Source organism: Macaca thibetana, chromosome 18, assembly GCF_024542745.1.
Source record: "Macaca thibetana thibetana isolate TM-01 chromosome 18, ASM2454274v1, whole genome shotgun sequence".
Lineage (NCBI taxonomy): Eukaryota > Metazoa > Chordata > Mammalia > Primates > Cercopithecidae > Macaca > Macaca thibetana.
In genome coordinates, this window is record NC_065595.1 from 59,056,174 (window position 1) to 59,078,721 (window position 22,548).

Genomic DNA, 22,548 nt, shown 5'->3' on the forward strand with positions numbered 1-22,548 from the left:
CCTTTTAATCTGGAAACTCATGTCATTCAGGTCTAGGAAAATTTCTTGAGTTCTTGAATTTTTTTTTTTTTTTTTCCCAGTGCTTTTTTTCTGTTCCCTGAAAGGTCCAGTTAATGGCCTGTTGGACCTCATGGCTTGTCCTCTAGTTTTCCTATTTTTTTCCTCCCATGTGCCATCTTAGTCATTTTGATGTACTTTTATAGGAGAGCTCCTTATCTTTACCTTCTGATGTGTCTGTTGACTTTTTCATTTTTTTCTATAGTGTTTTTAATTTTCAAGAGTTCTTTTTTGTATGCTGTTCTTGTATATCTGTTTCATGACAAATTAGCTTATTTTTAGTTTTTGTCTCTAATTTTTTCTTCAAAGCTACTTTTTTCCTGTTTTTTCTTCGTATGAAGGTTTTTCTTGTGTTTGTGGTGATTCTTGTTTAACTGCTCATGGTTAAAAGTGATTGGAAATTGTGTGTATTTGGATGGTAGAGTGGCAGGTAGACTCCTGACTATAGGGTGTGTGTTTGTGTTTGTGTCTTAGTGATTATAGGTAGACGTTATCAGTATTTTTAGGTATTTTCTCTAGGGCTTGCCAAATTCGGTAGTACTCATCTTCAGAACATAATATTTCCGTTTCCTTAGTAGAAGGTGTATGCTTGGAGCCTCTAGGAGCTATCCTCTAGGAGCCTTGGTGAGTAGGCAAAGAGGGTTTTGAATGTACAGGGTGAGTTTCAGCAATCGGTGTGTATATTCCTATTTATTTCTTCTGTTATCGATATGATACTTCCATCCTCAACTGTGCATCCTCAACTGTATTGAGCCTGCAGACCTTCTGTTTCACTCCTAGAGATTTATACCTCTAGTCTTCTGAGTGCTAGTAGTGGGAATGGCAATCTGGGAGTCTCTCTGCTTTTTTCTTTTTTTGTGTGTGGAATGGAGTCTAGCTCTGTCGCCCAGGCTAGAGTGCAGTGGTTCGATCTTGGCGCACTGCAAGCTCCGCCTCCCAGATTCAAGCAATTCTCCTGCCTCAGCCTCCCCAGTAGCTGGTACTACAGGCGCATGCCACCACGCCAAGCTAAGTTTTTGTATTTTTAGTAGAGACGGGGTTTCTTTTTTTTTTTTTTTTTTTTTTTTTTTTTTTTTTTTTTTTTTTTTTTTTTTTTGAGACGGAGTCTCGCTCTGTCGCCCAGGCTGGAGTGCAGTGGCCAGATCTCAGCTCACTGCAAGCTCCGCCTCCCGGGTTCCCGCCATTCTCCTGCCTCAGCCTCCCGAGTAGCTGGGACCACAGGCGCCGCCACCTCGCCCGGCTAATTTTTTGTGTTTTTAGTAGAGACGGGGTTTCGCCGTGTTAGCCAGGATGGTCTTGATCTCCTGACCTTGTGATCCGCCCGTCTCGGCCTCCCAAAGTGCTGGGATTACAGGCTTGAGCCACCGCGCCCGGCCGAGACGGGGTTTCACCGTGTTAGCCAGGATGGTCTTGACCTCCTGACCTTGTGATCTACCTGCCTCAGCCTCCCAAAGTGCTGGGATTACAGGTGTGAGCCACCACGCCTAGCCTGTTTTTTTGTTTTTTGTTTTGTTTTGTTTTTTTTAAAGACGGAGTCTCTTGTTGTCCAGGGTGGAGTGCAATGGCACAATCTGAGTTCACTGCAGCCTCTGCCTCCCAGGTTCAAGTGATTCTCCTGCCTCAGCCTCCTGAGCAACTGGTATCACAGGCATGCAGCACTACGCCCAGCTAATTTTTTTGTATTTTTAGTAGAGATAGGGTTTCACTGTGTTGGCCAGGCTAGTCTTGAGCTCCTGGCCACAAGTGATTCGCCTGCCTCGACCTCCCAAATTGCTGGGATTACAGGCGTGAGCCACTGTGCCCAGCCCTATCTGCTTTTTTGAGTCCCATTTTCTTGTTTTTTTTGAGACAAGAGTCTTGCTCTGTCGCCCAGGCTGGAGTGCAGTGGCACAATCTCAGCTCACTGCAACCTCCGCCTCCGGGTTCAGGTGATTCTCCTGCTTCAGCCTCCCAAGTAGCTGGGATTACAGGCACCCACCACCACGCCCGGCTAATTTTTGTATTTTTAGTAGAGTTTCACCGTCTTGGCCAGGCTGGTCTTGAACTCCTGACCTAGTGATCCACCTGCCTTGGCCTCCCAAAATGCTAGGATTACAGGTGTTAGCCACCGTGCCTGGCCTTTTGAGTCCCATTTTTATCCCCATCTCTATGGAGTCTGATACTGCCAATTCCTGAGTCTTGGGGTATAAATAGATCTTCTCAGCTTTCCACATTTCTACCTGAAGATTCAGATTTTCTTGAGTCTACTAAGTCAGTTATTTATCCTTCTCTGTAGCATCTGTACTTCTAAATTTTTTTTTTTTTTTTTTTTTTTTTTTTGAGACGGAGTCTTGCTCTGTCGCCCGGGCTGGAGTGCAGTGGCCGGATCTCAGCTCACTGCAAGCTCCACCTCCCGGGTTTTTACACCATTCTCCTGGCTCAGCCTCCCGAGTAGCTGGGACTACAGGCGCCCGCCACCTCGCCCGGCTAGTTTTTTGTATTTTTTAGTAGAGATGGGGTTTCACCGCGTTAGCCAGGATGGTCTCGAACTCCTGACCTCGTGATCCACCCATCTCGGCCTCCCAAAGTGCTGGGATTACAGGCTTGAGCCACCGCGCCCGGCCTTGTACTTCTAAATTTTTATCATGTACTCACTTATTCTGTATCCTTTGGGTTTATGGCCTTGTCTTGGCTTTTTATTTACTTATTTTTAGAGATGGGGTCTCACTCTTTTGTCCAGGTTGGAGTGCACTGGCATGATTATAGCTTACTGCAACCTTCAACTCTTGGGCTTAAACAATCCTCCTGTCTCAGTCTCCCAAGTAACCTGGATTGTGGGTGCATGCCACAATGCCTGGCCAATTTTTAATTTTTGTAGAGACAGAATCTTGCTGTGTTTTCCAGGCTGGTCACAAACTCTAGGCTTTAAGCGATCCTTCTTCTTCAGCCTCTGGAGTTGCTAGGATTACAGGTGTGAGCCACCACAACTGGGTCTTGTTTTAGTTCCTCTATTGCTTTTTTTTCCAGTAGGGTTTGAATGGGAATAGAGGTAAATGTGTGTGCTTAAATCTTCCTCCTTTGACTGTATTTCAGTCTTTTTCTATGTATATAGTTATCTATGTGCATTGGTTTTTCCCCCACGTAGGATTTTACTTTATTGGTTTACCCCATTTTATGCTTATATTATGAATTGTTTTTCGTCTTTTAAAACTTTTTTTTCACAATATAAATGAATGCTTCCTAGTCCATTGGCTGCATATAGTTGACTGCAAATTAGAAATACTAAAATTAAATGCTCTGTGTAATGTGAGCTCTGAGGAAATAATGACTAATGGTAGGACAGGATGAAATTATGGAGTGTTATATTTGATGAGAGCTGAATGGATGATTACATCTTTCCTTTGTCCTTTTAAACATTAAAAAAGCCCTTTTTCTTTCAGGTGCTGTGTAATGTGTTAAGAGCATATTATAAGGAATGGTTTTGTCTAATTTTCATGAGTTATGGTGGCTGAGACATCGAGTCTATGTTGTGGGGCAAAAACTGTAAGTAAACCTCAAGGAATACACTGATTTTCAACTATTCTATGCTTATATAAGTCAAGTTATTGATTATTCATAGGAATATACTTGGGATACTTCGTTCTGTTAGCCTTAAGGGTACAGACTAGGTATTTCAAAAGGAGGAGTTAGATTTAATTTAAATCAAGGTTATTTCTGTGTAGTATTAGCATTGCCATATTTCATGGATTGTACAAAACTTTATTTTTGTTTTTTAATTTTTCAGAAATGGCAGCACAAAAGGAAATCTATATTAATAGAATATTTTATTGAACAAAGGAGGTTAGATAAGAACTGCAAACCAACAGACTCAGCAAACAAGGAAAGAAACGTGTTAGCCATAAGACATGTTTCAAGTGAATCGAAGTCCAATAACTGTAGACTTCAGAAGAAAAAAGTTTTCAAAAATTTTATCAAAACAGGTCACTGATAAATAACTCCCCAGTAATAGGGGTAGGCCAGAAACCAAAATTAATTAAAAAATTAACAGAACAGTTCGAACCTGAATTAAATTTCTTTTCATAAAAAAACTTGTTAAAAATAATCAAATTAAATTTTCCTCAAATTTTTATTACCTTGTCCAAAGTAAAGCAAGTATCTTTTAGCATTCATGCCAGCTTTTCTCATGTTCTAGGAATGACAGAAACCTTACTTGAAGCAAACTAGTATTTTTGTTGAAAATGTGTATCAGCATCAGTTAAAGTTGATTTTTCATACCTGCTCCTCAGTAATAATACTAGCTAATCAGCATTCACGCCTACCAGGACACAAAAATCCTCTTCAAAATTACACAGAAAAGAAAGTCATTACTCAGGAATGATGTCCATTCAGGAGAAATCAAAAGAGAATTCCTCCAAAGTTACTAAAAAAAGTGAAGATAAGAATTCAGAAACAGAAATTCAGGATTCTCAAAAGAATCTAGCAAAAAAATCAGGTCCAAAGGAGACTACAAAATCACAGGCTAAATCTTCCAGTGAAAGTAAAATAAATCAGCCAGAATTGGAAACACGCATGAGTACAAGGTCATCAAAGGCAGCGTTTACTGATAAAGCTACCAAATCCATTAATAAAAATACAGTGACTGTGAGGGGACATTCACAAGAATCTACAAAAAAGAAATTATCTCAGAAAAAATTCGTGCATGAAAACCCTAAAGCAAATGAACAGCTTAACCGGAGATCACAAAGGCTACAACAGTTAACAGAGGTTTCAAGAAGGTCTTTACGCAGTAGAGAAATTCAGGGTCAAGGTCAAGCAGTTAAACAGAGTTTGCCACCAACTAAAAAAGAGCAGTGTAGCAGTACTCAGAGTAAATCTAGTAAAACAAGTCAGAAACATGTGAAGAGAAAAGTACTGGAAGTAAAGTCTGACTCTAAAGAAGATGAACATCTAGTAATTAATGAAGTAATAGATTCCCCCAAAGGGAAAAAACGCAAGGTAGAACATCAGACAGCTTGTGCTTGTAGTTCTCGGTGTGTACAAGGATCTGAAAAGTGTCCTCAGAAGACTACTAGAAAAGAGGAAGCGAAACCTGTGCCTGTACCTTCTGAGGTGAAAAGATCAAAAATGGCTGCTTCAGTGGTCTCGAAAAAGAATGAGATAAAGAAGTCGGTTCATACACAAGTGAATACTAACACAACACTCCCAAAAAGTCCACAGCCATCAGTGCCTGAACAAAGTGATAATGACCTGGAGCAAGCAGGAAAGAGCAAACGAGGTAGTATTCTCCAGCTCTGTGAAGAAATTGCTGGTGAAATTGAGTCAGATAATGTAGAGGTGAAAAAGGAATCTTCACAAATGGAAAGTGTAAAGGAAGAAAAGCCCACGGAAATAAAATTGGAAGAGACCAGTGTTGAAAGACAAATACTTCATCAGAAGGAAACAAATCAGGATGTGCAATGTAATCGTTTTTTCCCAAGTAGAAAAACAAAGCCCGTGAAATGTATACTAAATGGAATAAATAGTTCAGCCAAGAAGAACTCCAACTGGACTAAAATTAAACTCTCAAAATTTAACTCTGTGCAGCACAATAAGTTGGACTCTCAAGTTTCCCCTAAATTAGGCTTATTACGAACCAGTTTTTCACCACCAGCTTTAGAAATGCATCATCCAATGACTCAAAGTACATTTTTAGGGACAAAGCCACATGATGGAAATATAAGTTGCCAGCAGGAAGAAATGAAAGAAACTAATTCTCAAGAAGTGAAAATTACAGTAGAAATTAATAAAACCACAGAAAGGGCTCCTGAAAATTGTCATTTGGCTAATGAGATAAAACCTTCTGACCCACCATTGGATAATCAGATGAAACATTCTTTTGATTCAGCATCAAATAAGGTAATCTGTTTTTATTATGCACAATAGAGGTGCCTAAATATTTTCTGTAAGAAATGTCTATAACATTTTAGCATAAGAATCAAGTCATAAAAGTTTGAAGAGTCATTTGTTAAGGTCTCCTGTTAAGTTGTTAGCGAGAGTTTTATTAACCCACTCTTGTTGTGATAGAACTTTAGATGTCTCACATTTACTTGGGGTGCTTCTCATTGTTTCCTCATTTTTACTCTTCATTTTTATTTTATGTAAGCATAAGCCTGGTGAATTCCAGCTTTTCTTTTAAATTTAACACACTGATTTTCCTATTGATTATAACCATAGAAAGTACATTTCTTAGGGACTCCTTTTTTTTTTTTTTTTTTTTTTTTGAGATGGAGTTTCGCTCTTGTTCCCCAAGCTGGCGTGCAATGGCGCGATCTCGGCTCACCGCATCCTCCACCTCCCTCATTCAAGCCATTCTCCACCCTCACCCTCCCGAGTAGCTGGGATTACAGGCATGCACCACCATACCTGACTGATTTTGTATTTTTAGTAGAGAAGGGGTTTCTCCATGTTGATCAGGCTGGTCTCGAACTCCTGACCTCAGGTGATCCATCCGCCTCGGCCTCCCAAAGTGCTGGGATTACAGGCGTGAGCCACTGCACCTGGCCTTTAGGGACTACTTTTGACCTAAATATTAAAATTAATTTCAACTAGGACTAAACAGCCTTTTTTCCTACTGGATATAACTTAAAAGTTAAACATTTTTAAGGAGATGACTTGTGTGGCTGTTTTGAATAGTTGGCAAGTAGAATGTCTGAGAGGTATAAATAATTCAGTCTTCAGCCTAAGAATAAAATTGTAGTGGCCAAGACTCTGAAATGGAAAAGTGAATTGAAAACCAGAATCTTGTATCTGGAATAAATTTTGATTATCTAAGAAAGTAGTTTTAAACTTTATGAAAGCAGCTGAGCCCTTTTCTTTCTAAAATAAATTATATGTAGGCTACTAATACATAAAACCAATAAGCAGAAATTTTATATGCATAGAACCCTGGAACTCTAACATAGATCTAACTCATTTATTTGTACTATTTAATTTTATAATGAGAAAACTTGAGAATGGAATATGATTTAGGCAACTTGTTTGGTGGCACAAATAGAATTAGGATCCAGGTGTTCTAATTCTTAGCCCAGCATTCTTTCTAAAACAACATACTCTGAACATTAGAAATCATTTGAGCAAAAAAAGTCATCATGAATAGAGAAAAAAGTCAAATCACTTCAAAGTTTTGCAAGTGATTTAAAGTTCTCTTTTGAGACATTTTGTCTAGGAGCAAATGTGAGTTAGGAGTCTTGGCTTTATTCCAGAAGCCATGAAAATAGATCAGTGTCTATTATTTTTCTTAAAGGGAGAAGACACCATATTGTACTCTCAGATTTTATTTTCTGTATAGATAGGAATGCAAGCATCAATTAAAAGATGATTGTTCAGAGAGATTTTACCAGTCAGTGATAGTAATTAGAAATAAGTAGTGAGTTGTAGTGTGAGTAATAAGTGTGGCTTCTTGCAGAGATGTAGTGGCTTTTTATGGATTGTGTCTCCAGATACAGTTGTAGAGTGTGTCTTCTAACTCCTTGCTGCATAAATGCTTGTTAGAACTCAGAAGGCAGACAGTTTATGAAGAGTATATTGATGGATATGAAATCTAATTCATTCCTTTGTAGTAAACTGTGCTAGAATAAAGATGCTTACGTAGACCACATTATTTTGACCTTTGATAACATTGCCTTTACTGAAAGAAACTTTGAATTTATGCAGCCCCTCTGTTTGGAGGAACATTATAAGAAACCATCCTGCTGGGCGTGGTGGCTCATGCCTGTAATCCCAGCACTTTTGGGAGGCTGAGGCTGTTGGATCACCTGAGGTCAGGAGTTCAAGACCAGCCTGGACAACATGGTGAAACCCCATCTCTACTAAAAATACAAAAAATTAGCTGGATGTGGTGGTGCGCACCTGTAATCCCAGCTACTCAGGAGGCTGAGGCAGAAGAATCATTTGAACCTGGGAGGCAGAGGCTGCAGTAAGCTGAGATCACGCCGCTATACTCCAGCCTGGGTGACAGAGTGAGACTCTGTCTCCAGGAAAAAAAAAAAAAAAAATCCGAAGAAACTTGTTGCTATGTTAAAAATCTTACGGTTTGAAATTCTAGAATATTGCAAACATTTAGAATATAGCAGAGATTAACATTACTCTCATATGTCTACCACCCAGATTTGACAAAAGTTAACATTTAAAAAACGTTACTAAAAATCCTTTAAAGTTACAAAAGGTACATTACAGGTGTAGTTGAAGACTGCAACTCTTTTTTTTTTTGAGACAGTCTCACTCTGTCGCCCAGGCTAGAGTGCAGTGGTGCATCTCGGCTCACTGCAAGCTCCACCTCCTGGGTTCACGCCATTCTGCTGCCTCATCCTCCCAAGTAGCTGAGACTACAGGTGCCCGCCACCATGCTGGGCTAATTTTTTGTATTTTTAGTAGAGACGGGGTTTCACTGTATTAGCCAGGATAGTCTCGATCTCCAGACCTTGTGATCCACCCAACTCGGCCTCCCAAAGTGCTGGGATTACAGGCGTGAGCCACCGCGCCCGGCCAAAGACTGCAACTCTTTATTCCATTTACCTGACTCCCCATAGTTAAATGTGCTCCTAAAGTGGATGTAGATCTTTTCAGTTTTTATTTCTGTGATTTTATGTGTATATAAATTTATAAAGAATACTTAGCTTGCTTTGTGTTTCAGTGTTTTACAAAAATACTAACATACATATTTTTGTAACTTGACTTTGTGTAATCAACATTATATTAGATGCTTATTGATACATGAGTATTTTTAAAACTGTATAGGAATATACCACAAGTTTATCTTTTCCTCTATGAAAAGACTTTCAGCTTGGGTCAGGCACGGTAGCTCATGCCTGTAATCCCAGCATTTTGGGAGGTTGAGGTGGAAGGATCTCTTGAGCCGAAGAGTTTTAGACCAGTTTGAGCAACATGGTGAGACTCCATCTCTACAAAATAATTTAAAAATTATCTAGGAGTGGTAGTGTGTGCCTGTGGGCCCAGCTACTTGGGAAGCTGAGGCAGGGGGACTTCTTGAGCCCAGGAGGTTGAGGCTGCAGTGAGCTGTGATCATTTCACTGCATTCCAGTCTGGGTGACAGAGTGAGACTCTATCTCAAAAGAAAAAGAAGACTTTCACCATTCAGATTGTTTCCAGTTATTTTTCGCTAATCTCAACATTTTGACCACTGTCACAGAGTGATCAGTTAATGTGACCATATTGGTTCAGGACATATTTGAGTGCCTGCTATGTTCAAGGTGCTGTGCTAGGGCTATAGAACATGGGTAGGTTTCCTGCCCTTAAGGAGTTTCCATTTCCGTTTCCCTGAGATAGCCACTGTTGATGGAGTTTTAAGTATTTTTTTCTTTTTTGAGACGGAGTCTTGCTCTGTAGCCAGGGTGGAGTGCAGTGGTGTGATCTTGGCTCACTCTATCCTCTGCCTCCCGGGTTCAAGCAATTCTCTTGCCTCAGCCTCATGAGTAACTGGGACCGCCACCACACCCAGCTAACATTTTTTTTTTGAGATGAAGTCTCACTCTTGTCTCCCAGGCTGGAGTGCAGTGGCGTGATCTCAGCTCACTGCAACCTCTGCTTCTCGGGTTGAAGTGATTCTCCTGCCTCAGCCTCCCAAGTAGCTGGGATTACAGGCGCCTGCCACCATGCCTGGCTTATTTTTGTATTTTTAGTAGAGATGGGGTTTCACCATGTTGGCAAGGCTGGCCTCGAACTCCTGACCTCAGGTGATCCGCCTGCCTGGGCCTCCCAAAATGCTGGGATTACAGGCGTGAGCCACCATACCCAGCCCCATGCTCAGCTAATTTTTTGATATTTTTAGTAGAGATGGGGTTTCACCGTGTTGGCAAGGCTGGCCTCGAACTCCTGACCTCAGGTGATCCGCCTGCCTGGGCCTCCCAAAGTGCTGGGATTACAGGCGTGAGCCACCATACCCAGCCCCATGCTCAGCTAATTTTTTGATATATATATATATATATTTTTTTTTTTTTTTTTTTTTTTTTTGAGACGGAGTCTGGCTCTGTCGCCCGGGCTAGAGTGCAGTGGCCGGATCTCAGCTAACTGCAAGCTCCGCCCCCCGGGTTTACGCCATTCTCCTGCCTCAGCCTCCCGAGTAGCTAGGACTACAGGCGCCCGCCGCCTCGCCCGGCTAGTTTTTTGTATTTTTTAGTAGAGACGGGGTTTCACTGTGTTCGCCAGGATGGTCTCGATCTCCTGACCTCGTGATCCGCCCGTCTCGGCCTCCCAAAGTGCTGGGATTACAGGCTTGAGCCACCGCGCCCGGCCTTTGATATTTTTAGTAGAGACAGAGTCTCCCCATGTTGGCCAGGATGGTCTCGATCCCTTGACCTCATAATCCACCCGCCTCGGCCTCCCAAAAGTGCTGGGATTACAGGCGTGAGCCATCATGCCCAGCCTGAAGCATTTTCTTTTTTTATTTACTAATTGAGTATCTGCTTTGGCAAGGTTCTGAATTAGAGGCTATTGGGAATAAAAAGGTAAATATAATATGGTTGTTGCTTTTAAGATTTATAGGTAAGTCAGACACAAATCACTGATTGAAAATAAAAAGTGATAAGCACATGAAAGAGATTTAGACAAAGTAGATGAAGAACAGGTAGAGAAGACTGGGAAAGGCTTTATGGAAGAGGAGCAATGAGTTGAATTTATACAGGGGGAAAGGTATTCTGGATCAACACTATCCAGTAGGAATATAAGTGAGCCACATACCAGATAATTTAAAATTATATGGTAGCCACATTAACAGAGTAAAGAGAAATAGATCAAATTGATTTTAGTATCTTTTTTTTTTTTTTTTTTGAGACGGAGTCTCGCTCTGTTGCCCAGGCTGGAGTGCAGTGGCCGGATCTCAGCTCACTGCAAGCTCCGCCTCCCGGGTTTGCGCCATTCTCCTGCCTCAGCCTCCTGAGTAGCTGGGACTACAGGCGCCCGCCACCTCGCCCGGCTAGTTTTTTGTATTTTTTAATAGAGACGGGGTTTCACTGTGTTAGCCAGGATGGTCTCGATCTCCTGACCTCGTGATCCGCCCGTCTCGGCCTCCCAAAGTGCTGGGATTACAGGCTTGAGCCACCGCGCCCGGCCCGATTTTAGTATCTTTTATTTAACCTGTCTGTTTTTTTTTTTTTTTGGAGATGGAGTCTAACTTTGTCGCCCAGGCTGGAGTGCAGTGGCACTATCCTGGCTCACTGCAACCTCTGCCTCCCGGGTTCAAGTGGTTCTCCTGCCTCAGCCTCCCGAGCAGCTGGGATTACACGTGCCTGCCATCATGCCCAGCTAATTTTTGTATTTTTAGTAGAGACGAGGTTTCACTGTTGGTCACTGTTGGTCAGGTTGGTCTCGAACTCATGACCTCAAGTGATCCACCCACCCCGACCTCCCAAAGTGCTGGGATTACAGGCATGAGCCACTGTGCCCGGCCGGGTGCTTAAGTTTTCAAAATCTGGTGTGATTTATGCTGTCAGCACATCTCAAGTGATACCACATTTTAAGTGCTCACTAGTTAGACGTGGGAGTGATGACCATATTGGACATTATAGTCTAGACAGACAAAACTTGGAAAAAAGGTATAGAGCCAGGAAACTATTGAATATATATGTGGGAGAGGTATTTCCTTTTTTTGAGATAGGGTCTCACTATGTTGTCCAGGCTGGCTTCAAACCCCTGGGCCTAAGTGATCCTCCCCTCTTAGTGAGCCTTCTTAGTAGCTGGGACAACAGGCATGCACTGCTGTACCTTGTTTTTAAATTTAGCATGAAGGGTAATAATGGGCTCTGATGCTGAGAGGGTAGCTTGTAGCAAGATCATGGGGAGACTTCATGTCTATATGAATTACTCCAAATAAAAAGTATCTTAAATTTTTTTAGTATGCTAAAATTTACTGAAAGTGTATTTAGATAAAACGCAAAGTTGATGTAAAAATTTTGAATTATGTGTGTTCAGAATTTCAGCCAATGTTTGGAATCCAAGCTAGAAAACAGTCCAGTGGAAAATGTTACTGCTGTTTCAACTCTGCTCAGTCAAGCAAAAATTGAGACAGGAGAGAATAAATTTCCAGGTAATACTTTGGAAATATCATTTGGATTTTATAGTCTTCAGTGACGTTTTTGTCAGTATTACAGAAAATGTTATATACCAAATACGGTTGTGACATTCTTTTTAACCATTGCTATATTTTTCATATATGTGATTATCATGACTATCACCCATAGTTTCAGAATTACTTCTGTTGATTGGTTTGTTTAAAGTACCTAAGTACTACCCTTTGACTCCCTACCAAAGTTTTTTTTTTTTTAAGTTAACTTTTATTTGTGACTTTCTTGAGAAGTGTTCCTTAGTGAATTGCATAAAATAGTGGTAGCAGCTTATTTCTTAAGTATTTTATTATTTGTGCTCTACCATTTCAGGTTCTTATCTTTAACCCTTATTTACTTAGTTTTCCATCTGAATGATCCTGTGTCTAAACTAAGGATTTAATAAATGCTACAAATTGTCCACTTGTATAAAAGCCTTTGTTTTGGAACCTTGTGAACTCTTTTTTATAATACATTATTTGGAGGTGGGCGTGGTGGCTCACACCTGTAATCTCAGCAGTTTGGGAGGCCAAGGTGGGCAGATCACTTAAGACCTGGAGTTCAAGACCAGCCTGGCCAATGTGGTGAGACCCCCGTCTCTGTTTACTAAAAATACAAAAAATATTAGCCAGGCGTGGTGATGTATGCCTGGAATCTCAGCTATTTGAGAGGCTGAGTCAGGAGAATTGCTTGAACTTGGGAGGCAAAGGTGAGCCAAGATTGCACCACTGCATTCCACCCTGGGTGATGGAGCGAGACTGTCTCAAAAACAAAAAACTAAAAAAAAAAAATAATAATTTGAACTGTTGGGTGAGGATTTGCTCACTTATATTGGATGAGACAGCAGAGGGTATAGAAAATAAATCTCTTAATTCCTATTGTTTGTTAAAGGAAAGGTATATATGAAGCAAAATGTTGAGTTTGGATAATTACTGACATGATTTAACTTTTTCTCTGAGTTGGGGAAGAGAGAATGTAATATAAATATGAGAAATGCATTTATTCATTAGAAAATAAAATGGATTGCTTATTGCCTTTATTTATTATTTTGACTAAAATTCCAGAGACCATCTTTTTTTTTTTTTTTTTTTTTCCTGAGGCGGAGTCTCACTCTGCCTCCCAGATTCGAGCAGTTTTCCTGCCTCAACCTCCCACGCAGCTGGGATTACAGGCACACATCACCACGCCCAGCTTATTTTGTATCTTTAGTAGAGACAGGGTTTCCCCATGTTGGGCAGACTGATCTCGAACTCCTGACCTCAGGTGATCTGCCTGCCTTGCCCTCCCAAAGTGCTGGGATTACAGATGTGAGCCACTGTGCCCGGCGTCTTTTTTTTTTTAGCAAGAAAATGTTTTCATTTATTTCTACTTAGGGATTGTATAATTATGCAGGCATTGAAACAATTTCGTTATTATTCGGTCCTAATAATTGTTAGTTAAATTAGAGACAAACTAATCTACCATTACATCTCTTTGCAGCTTTGTCGTCTGAGTATGGGACAGCCTTTCTGCCTTTTGTCTGAAGAATAGTATCTAGGAAGGAGGTTCTAATTTTATCAGATGGTCTTTATTAAAAATATGTAATGCATTGAAGGTTTTTTTTTCTTCATAATGATTTTATCCATTAGATGGAAAACTAATATAAAACTCAATACATAACCCACCTTCTTGATTAAATTACAGGTTCAGCTCCCCAACAGCAGAGTATTCTCAATAACCAGACATCTAAAAGCAGTGATAACAGGTAAGGTATTAATTAAATTTTAGAGCTTAAGGATTTTAACTTACAAGTTTTGAGTTTAGGGGATTCTTCCCTAAAAAGTTATGCTAGTAACCCTCAGTTTACCTACAGATTCTCTTTTTGTTACAACTTTTTCTATGCCTATACACACTGTTTACTATGGACATTTTTTCTACCTTACTACCTAATTTTTTTTTTTTTTTTGGTAGTTGGAGTGCAGTGGCACAGTCACTGCAGCCTTGAACTCCTGGGCTCAAGTGATCCTTCTGCCCCAGCCTCCCATGTAGCTAGGACTATACGTGGCACCATACCTGGATAATTTTTTAAAAATTCTTTTCTTTAGAGACAAGGTCTTGCTATACTGCTCAGACTGGTCTCGAACTCCTGGCCTCAAGTAATTCTCCCACCTCAGCCTCTCAATTCTCTGGGATTATAGGTGTGAGCCACAGTATCTGGCAGCTACCTTATTCTTCTAAATTCTGCATTAAATTTCATTGTGTGACTTTACCGTGGTTTAACAGTTCTGTACTTTATGAACATTTTGGATATTTCTGTTTCATTTCTATCCAGAAAAGACAAATCCTGTGATAAATACGTATATCTTTGCTTACTTGTGTGTCTGTATCTCATTGCCAGACTTTCCTCCAAAGTGATTGGGCCTGTCTAAATAGTGTTTGAGAATGCCCTTTTCCCTAGACTTCTAGAAATACTGGGTATTAGCAACATGTAAGCGTGTTTTAAGTAAGATTAAAAGCTTTTTGTTTTCTTTTTAATGTCAGAATTAAATAGATCTGACTTACTTTGCCTTTCGGATTAACAACAAATGGTATTTAGTACAAATTGGAATGACTTAGATAGCTGAAACTATCAAACTTAAAAGCATATTCAGACTATGGTAAGTGTTACAGTTTTTGTTTTTTTACTGAAAATTAGTAGTTTTCTTCCCCCTTTTTATTTTTTATTTTTATTTTTTGAGACAGTCTCACTCTGTCGCCAGGCTGGAGTGCAGTGGCGTAATCTTGGCTCACTGCAACCTCAGCCTCCTGGGTTCAAGCAATTCTTTTGCCTCAGCCTCCCGAGTAGCTGGGACTACAGGTGCACGCTGCCACACCCGGCTTTTTTTTTTTTTTTTTAAGTACAGATGGGATTTCACCGTGTTGCCCAGGCTGGTCGCGAACTCCTGAGCTCAGGCAATGTGCCTGCCTCGGCCTCCCAAAATGCTGGGATTATAGGCATGAGCCACCGTGCCAGGCCTGCCCCTTGATTTTTTTTTTTTTTTTTTTGAGACAGAGTCTAGCTCTGTCGCCCAGGCTGGAGTGCAGTGGCCGAATCTCAGCTCACTGCAAGCTCCCAATCCCGGGTTCACGCCATTCTCCTGCCTCAGCCTCCCAAGTAGCTGGGACTACAGGCGCCCGCCACCTCGCCCGGCTAGTTTTTTGTATTTTTTAGTAGAGACGGGGTTTCAGTGTGTTAGCCAGGATGGTCTCGATCTCCTGACCTCGTGATCCGCCCGTCTTGGCCTCCGAAAGTGCTGGGATTACAGGCTTGAGCCACCGCGCCCGGCCAACCCCTTGATTTTTAAAAGGTTTTTCTCCCTCTCCTGAAGTTGAAATTTATCAGTGTTGTGTAGAAAATAAGTTATTTTTTCTCCTCCAATGATTTGAAATGACTTGGATCTGTAACATTTAGTAATTTTATTTTTTTAAGGGAGACTCCACGAAATCATTCTTTGCCTACGTGTAATTCCCATTTGGAGATAACAATTCCAAAGGACTTGAAACTAAAAGAAGCAGAGAAAACTGATGAAAAACAGTTGATTATAGTAAGTATACAACTTGATCATTTTGGTGAATTGTTAGAACCATCTTAGTATATTTCGTGTTGCTGTAATACGATATCTGAGGTTGGTAATTTTTATAGAAAAGAGGTTTATTTGGCTTATGGTTCTATGGGCTGGCATCTGCATCTGTTGAGGGTCTCAGATTGCTTCAGCTTACGGATGAATGCCGAAAGGAAGTGAGCTCATGTGCAGAGAGACCACGTGGTAAGGGAGGAAGCAAGAGAGAGAAACCAAGGAAGCTAGCCTTTTTTTTTTTTTTTTTTTTTTTTTTTTAAACCCTGTTCATTCCAGCAGGAGGGCATTCAAGGGCATTTACCTATTTGTGTGGGATTCACCTCCATGACTCAAGCACATCTCACTAAGCCCAACCTCCAAACACTGTCACATTGTAGATCAAATTTCCCCATAAGTTTTGGTGGAGACAAATCAAATCTTGTCAAAATCATAGCAGCATTGTATTTATGCAAGGTTTTAAAGAATAAATTCATTCACTTTTGCCAAAGAGCCTTTTTGTCATAATAAATTTTATTATGAAAAATATTCCCCTACCAGGCGCAGTGGCTCACACCTATAATCCCAGTACTTTGGGAGGCCGAGGCGGGTGGATCACCTGAGGTTGGGAGTTTGAGACCAGCCTGGCCAACATGGTGAAATCCTATCTCTACTAAAAATACAAAAATTAGCCAGGCATGATGGCAGACTCCTGTAATCCCAGCTACTTGGGAATCTGAGGCAGGAGAGTTGCATGAACCTGGCAGGTGGAGGTTGCAGTGAGCTGAGATTGTGCCATTGCACTCCAGCCTGGGCAACAGAGCCAGATTGTGTCTCAGAAAAATATTCCTGGTGGCCGGGCGCGGTGGCTCAAGCCTATAATCGCAGCACTTTGGGAGGCCAAGATGGGTGGATCACGAGGTCAGGAGGTCGAGACCTTCCTGGCTAACATGGTGAAACCCCATCTCTACTAAAAAATACAAAAAACTAGCTGGGCGAGGTGGCGGGCACCTGTAGTCCCAGCTACTTGGGAGGCTGAGGCAGGAGAATGGCGTAAACACGGGAGGCGCAGCTTGCAGTGAGCTGAGATCCAGCCACTGCACTCCAGCCTGGGTGACAGAGCGAGACTCCGTCTCAAAAAAAAAAAAAAGAAAAAGAAAAATATTCCTGGTATTATTACAACCCCCTTCTTAAATAGTGACTCTGTCTTCTAACAATAATTGTTTTCATACTTCTAGTTTCGTAACAAATTATGATACTTTATTACACATCTGTTACTTTCTTAGATTTGTCATTTGATCACTACCTTCTTACAGTAGTTGATTTAAATCTTAAAATAACGTGGAATTTGTCTGGGCGCAGTGGCTCACGCCTGTAATCCCAGCACTTTGGGAGGCTGAGGCAGGTGGATCATGTGAGGTCAGTAGTTCGAGACCAGCCTGACCAATGTGGAGAAAGCCCATCTCTACTAAAAATACAAAATTAGCCGGGCATAATAACACATTCCTGTAATCCCAGCTACTTGGAAGGCTGAGAAAGGAGAATCCCTTGAACTTGGGAGGTGGAGGTTGTGGTTGCGCTAAGCTGAGATCACGCCATTGCACTCCAGCCTGGGCAACAAGAGCGATACTCCATCTCAAAAAAAAAAAAAAATAGTAACATGGAACTTAATGTATAAAAGGATTTTAAATATCTGTATTGCAGAATACATTATTTTAAAATTACATTTTAAATTACAGGCAGATAAATTGGAAAAGAGATATTTTGATTGATTAAAAATCTAACTTGAAAGAGTGAATATAAAGAAATTAAGGCACCCAGAGTACTAGGAACATTTAATGTAGTTACAGTCAGCATAATCAGTAGAATTTTTTTGTTTGTTTGTTTTAAAAGATAGGGTCTTACTCTGTCACCCAGGCTAAAGTGCAATGGCATGATCACAGCTCACTGCAGCTTCAGCCTCCCAGGCTCAAGTGATCCCCTCACTTCAGCTGGCTGAATAGCTGGGACTAAAAGACATGCATCACTACACACAGCTAATTGTTAATTTTTGTGTGTGTGTGTGTGAGATGGAGTCTCACTCTGTCACCCAGGCTGGAGTGCAGTGGCACAATCTTAGCTCACTGTCTGCCTCCTGAGTTCAAGCAACTCCTGTCTCAGCCTCCTTAGTAGCTGGGACTATAGGTGCATGCTGCCACGTCTGGCTAATTTTTGTATTTTTAGAGGTTTATTTGGCTTACGGTTCTGTGGGCTGGCATCTGCATTTTTAGTAGAGATGGGATTTTACCATGTTGGTCAGGCTGGTCTTGAATTCCTGACCTCAGGTGATCTGCCTGCCCAAAGTGCAGGGATTACAGGTGTGAGCCACCACGCCTGGTCTTAAAATTTTTGGGGGACTGGGCGCCATGGCTCACGCCTGTAATCCCAGCACTTTGGGAGACCGAAGTGGGCGGATCACAAGGTCAGGAGATCAAGACCATCCTGGCTAACACAGTGAAACCTCGTCTCTACTAAAAATACAAAAAAGTTAGCCAGGTGTGGTGGCAGGTGCAGGAGAATGGCATGAACTTGGGAGGCGGAGCTTGCACTGAGCCGAGATTGCACGCCACTGTGCTCCAGCCTGGGCGACAGAGCGAAACTCCATCTAAAATAAATAAATAAATAAATAAAAATTGTAGAGGAGAAAACTGTTGAGTAAAGACTTATTTTGTTGTTGTTGTTGTGTTTTTTGTTTTTTTTTTTGAGATGGAGTCTTGCTCTGTCACCCAGGCTGGCATGCAGTGGCATGATCTCGGCTCACTGCAGCCTCTGCTTCCTGGGTTCAAGTGATTCTCCTGCCTCAGCCTCCCAAGTAGTTGGGGTTACAGGCACACACCACCATGCCTGGCTATTTGTTGTATTTTTGATAGAGATGGGGTTTCGCCATGTTAGCCAGGCTGGTCTTGAACTCCTGACCTCGTGATCCAAAGTGCTGGGATTACAGGCGTGAGCCACCTCAGCTGGCCCCCCAGACTTTTAAGACATTAAAAAATTGAGTGAGTCAGGCGCGGTGGCTTACGCCTGTAATTCCAGCACTTTGGGAGGCCGAGGCAGGTGGATCACCTGATGTCAGGAGTTGGAGACCAGCCTGGCCAACATGACGAAACCCGGTCTCTATTAAAAGATACAAAAATTAGCTGGCCTTGGTGGTGGGTGCCTGTAATCCCATCTACTCGAGTGGCACGGCAAGACTCTGTCTCAAATTAAAAATAAAAATAGAGTCTAGCTGGGTGCAGTGGCTTACACCTGTAATCCCAGCACTTTGGGAGGCTGAGGCAGGCAGATCGCTTGAGCTCAGTTCTAGACCAGCCTGGGCAACATGGTAAAATTCTCTCTCTACAAAAAATATAAAAATTAGCCAGGTGGCGAGGCATGGTGGCTCATGCCTGTAATCCTAGCACTTGGCGAGGCTGAGGCAGGTGGATCACCTGAGGTCAGGAGTTCAAGACCAACCTGGTCAACATGGTGAAACCCCATCTTTACTAAAAATACAAAGAATTAGCCAGGTGCAATGGCACGCTCTTGTAATCCCAGCTACTCGGAAGGCTGAGGCAGGAGAATCGCTTGAACCTGGGAGGCAGAGGTTGCAGTAGCTAAGATCGTGCCACTGCACTCCAGCCTGGGTGACAGAGTGGGACTTTGTCTCAAAACAAAAACAAAAATTAGCCAGACATGGTGGCGCATGCCTGTAGTCCCAGTCTGGGTGACACAATGAGACCTTGTATCAAAAAAACTTTTTCCTCTACATGCTAGTAGTATAATTATTACAAATATGAAATATATATTAGTTCTCATTCATAGAATATTTACTATTTGGGGCTTTAGGACTAAGTTTGTGATGTTAAAGCTATTTGTCAGTTTTTAAAAAATTGTTATATGCTATGGATCAGGTTACTAAAATGGAAACATTAATAAAATCACATGCAGATTTCAAAGATTAGCATGTAGTTTTTAGTAATTAACATTGAATGTTATTCATTGTAGATTAAACAATTCTCACTTCATGCTCACACTATAGCCTTAGAGGCTGATGTTCTGGAATAATTCTTTTGGGAGGAAAAAAACTTTTGTATGTTTTTTTTAAATAGGATGCAGGACAAAAAAGATTTGGAGCAGTTTCTTGTAATGTTTGTGGAATGCTGTATACAGCTTCAAATCCAGAAGATGAAACACAGCATCTGCTTTTCCACAACCAGTTTATAAGTGCTGTAAAATATGTGGTAAGTGGAATTTTATGAATTCTAAAATGCAAAAATCAGATAATTAGGTCGGTCTCTTACTGAGATGAGTTGCCAAATTTAAATCACTGAAAAATGTATGTTTTTAAGAGACAATAATATGTACAAAGCACATGTAGTGTATACGCTGGCTTTTTAAAAACAAAGCCAAACATAAAAACCAGCTAATTTATTCTGACTGGTTTATGTTGTGGGATTTTGAATTTAAATTTTACTTTTCTGAAGTAGTGATTGTACTTGTCAGAAGTAATGTTATTTAACTTGTATTTTTTTAAAAAAAATTTCCTTTGATTTCAATAATTATTTACTGTTGATAAATCTATTTGATATTTATATTTCTTGGCACAGTTTTATATATGGAGTTTGATCATGATAGGTATTATACCAAGTAGGTTGTTTGGAGATTTCCTTTATCTTCTCTTTGTTATCATGAGGGTTTTTCTTTATAAGATTAAAAAAGAAAAATTCTAGAAAATTAAGACCTCAGAATTTGTAGTATACTAAAAAAACAAAATTCCCATAGAGTAAATCTGTTTTAGTACAAAATATATTTTTTAATGTAAGTGCATTTTAGGCATAATGGGTATTATTTAATATTTGTGGAAATAGCAAAATTTTTTAAACAATTTTGAACCATTTCAGATATCTTGTGAAAATAGTAATTTAATTGAATTGCTGTTTACCCATATCTGAAATGGAATCGCTTTTTATTATATACATGTTACCTTCAGTACTGTACACTCACATTAATAAGACCTCCAGGATATCTGAACTGAGATCACCAATTCATTTCATGTAAATCTTTATATAGGTACCAGATACTGGATTATTTAAAGGTCTTTATTGGCCTCCGTTAAATTCATATGCTTGTATTAATACTTACCTTCGGTTGAAAGGTTTGTATTCATTATTTCATTCATCCACCTGCTACCCAGGATAGGGTGAGTTTTTACTTTTTTGGTTCTCTACCTCTGGTCATCCTTTATATTTCTTATTTCATCTGACTTTTCCACACACTCCCTCCTACCACTTCACCAAATATAAGGTGCGTGGATATAGAATATCTATAGCTAGATACTGTTTTATCATTTGAAATTTGTACTTTTTCAATTTGACTATGTTAATATCCTTGCATTGTGAAAAAAAATAATTCTATCAGGTAGCTAAATTATAGAATACTTCTAGGACAAAAATAGTTCAGTATATTTTATATACAAACCTCGTAGAGGAAGTTAGTTCAAGTAAATTCTACTCAGTGTACATTATTTAATTCTGGTGATCATTTAGTTTCCTGAAATTATAGAAACATTCGATTTCAAAGTCTTAATTCTTCACCTTAAGGAAAATTCTTAATTTCTGAGAGGAAGAGTAAATAAATAAATCTGGAAATATCTGCTCTACTCTTCCAAGATGCCAAGGGAAGTAGATTTGTGGAACAAGGTGAAGTCATCATCTTCCAAACAAATTCTGGCTCTCTTGCAAAGCTGCAAAGCAATGTAGCAACCTAGGAAAGATTATTTCCTGCCCCAGCCGGACCCCTCCTCCAACCCCCCCTTGATGGGACAGAGCCATGGGTTATTTTTTTTCATTTTTGAAATAAGCTCAAGAGAAGGAATTGAGTTTAGCTGTTGGCCATCCTTTGCTGTTATCAAGGTCGATATTCTTATCTTTTGCTGTTTTCAGATGTAGGTGTACATAGAGTCTGAGGAAGAGACTCTTCCAAAACATTGTGGTATTCCATAGTGTATGGAGAGAAGAAGAAAACGTACCTATCTTAAAGTTGTTCTGCTGTGATCACAGTTCTAGATTTTGGGTTGTGACTTTAAAACATTTATTGGGCTTTTCATTTTATGCCTTTCATAGACATTAAGTACTCACAAATGCTTGACAAAATATCTAATTTTATTTAATGCCAATTTTATCTGTTAGGTTTGTGTTTGTGAGAAGTATGTAGAAGAAGTCATTTGGTGCTCTGGTGTTAATTCATGTTAAATGGACAATATCAGGAACTGGAAATAAAGTTTTGTTCTACTTAAGACTAAAAATAGAATAAATTAGAAATAACTAGTTTTACTTAAAATTTTCTTTTTTTTTTTGAGACGGAGTCTCGCTCTGTCACCCAGGCTGGAGTGCGGTGGTGTGATCTTGGCTCACTGCCTCCTCCACCTCCTGGGTTCAAGCAGTTCTCCTGCCTCAGCCTCCCAAGTAGCTGGGACTACAGGTGCACACCGCCATTCCCAGCTAATTTTTGTATGTTTAGTAGAGATGGGGTTTCACCGTGTTGGTCAGGCTGGTCTCAAACTCCTGACCTCAGGTGATCCACCCACCTCGGCCTCCCAAAATGTTGGAATTACAGGCGTGAACTACTGCCAAAATTTTAATCAAACATTCTGTAGAAAAAAAAAGATAAATACCTTTTTCTTTGGGTAAAATTTTTTTCCAGGCAGATTAATAATCTGATGACAATTGGAAATAGCTAAAAATCCTATTTTCAAAAGGTTAAAATGTAGATAATTTTTTCTTGCCATATTCTTTCATTGTACCTCATCTGCGTGGCTGACACCATTT

The 22,548-nt window shown here is 40.4% G+C and overlaps 2 protein-coding genes across 10 annotated transcripts in view; one reads left to right on the plus strand and one right to left on the minus strand.

Moving 5' to 3' along the window:
• SNRPD1 (small nuclear ribonucleoprotein D1 polypeptide) overlaps positions 1–22,548 on the minus strand; it is a 340,677-nt gene that overhangs the window by 47,624 nt on the left and 270,505 nt on the right. Inside the window, exon 1 of one of the 4 annotated variants that reach the window (XM_050767674.1) lies at positions 18,707–18,716. The exons of the other annotated variants lie outside the window; for them this stretch is intronic. The gene's annotated coding sequence lies outside the window, so the exon portion shown is untranslated. Of the gene's footprint in view, positions 1–18,706; positions 18,717–22,548 lie in introns of those variants that run through there. 4 annotated transcript variants of the gene reach the window in all.
• The window catches only part of ESCO1 (establishment of sister chromatid cohesion N-acetyltransferase 1), a 76,026-nt gene that overhangs the window by 23,168 nt on the left and 30,310 nt on the right, over positions 1–22,548 (plus strand). For 5 of the 6 annotated variants that reach the window (XR_007721238.1, XM_050767633.1, XM_050767637.1 and 2 more), the window contains exons 3-8: positions 3,477–3,579; positions 3,821–5,931; positions 12,001–12,115; positions 13,815–13,875; positions 15,580–15,694; positions 19,831–19,962. Coding sequence is in view for 5 of the 6 variants with exons in the window: in XM_050767633.1 (XP_050623590.1) it covers positions 4,411–5,931; positions 12,001–12,115; positions 13,815–13,875; positions 15,580–15,694; positions 19,831–19,962 (1,944 nt within the window). In the remaining variant the exon portion in view is untranslated. The remainder of the gene's footprint in view (positions 1–3,476; positions 3,580–3,820; positions 5,932–12,000; positions 12,116–13,814; positions 13,876–15,579; positions 15,695–19,830; positions 19,963–22,548) is intronic. The other variant, XM_050767636.1, reaches the window with a different exon arrangement.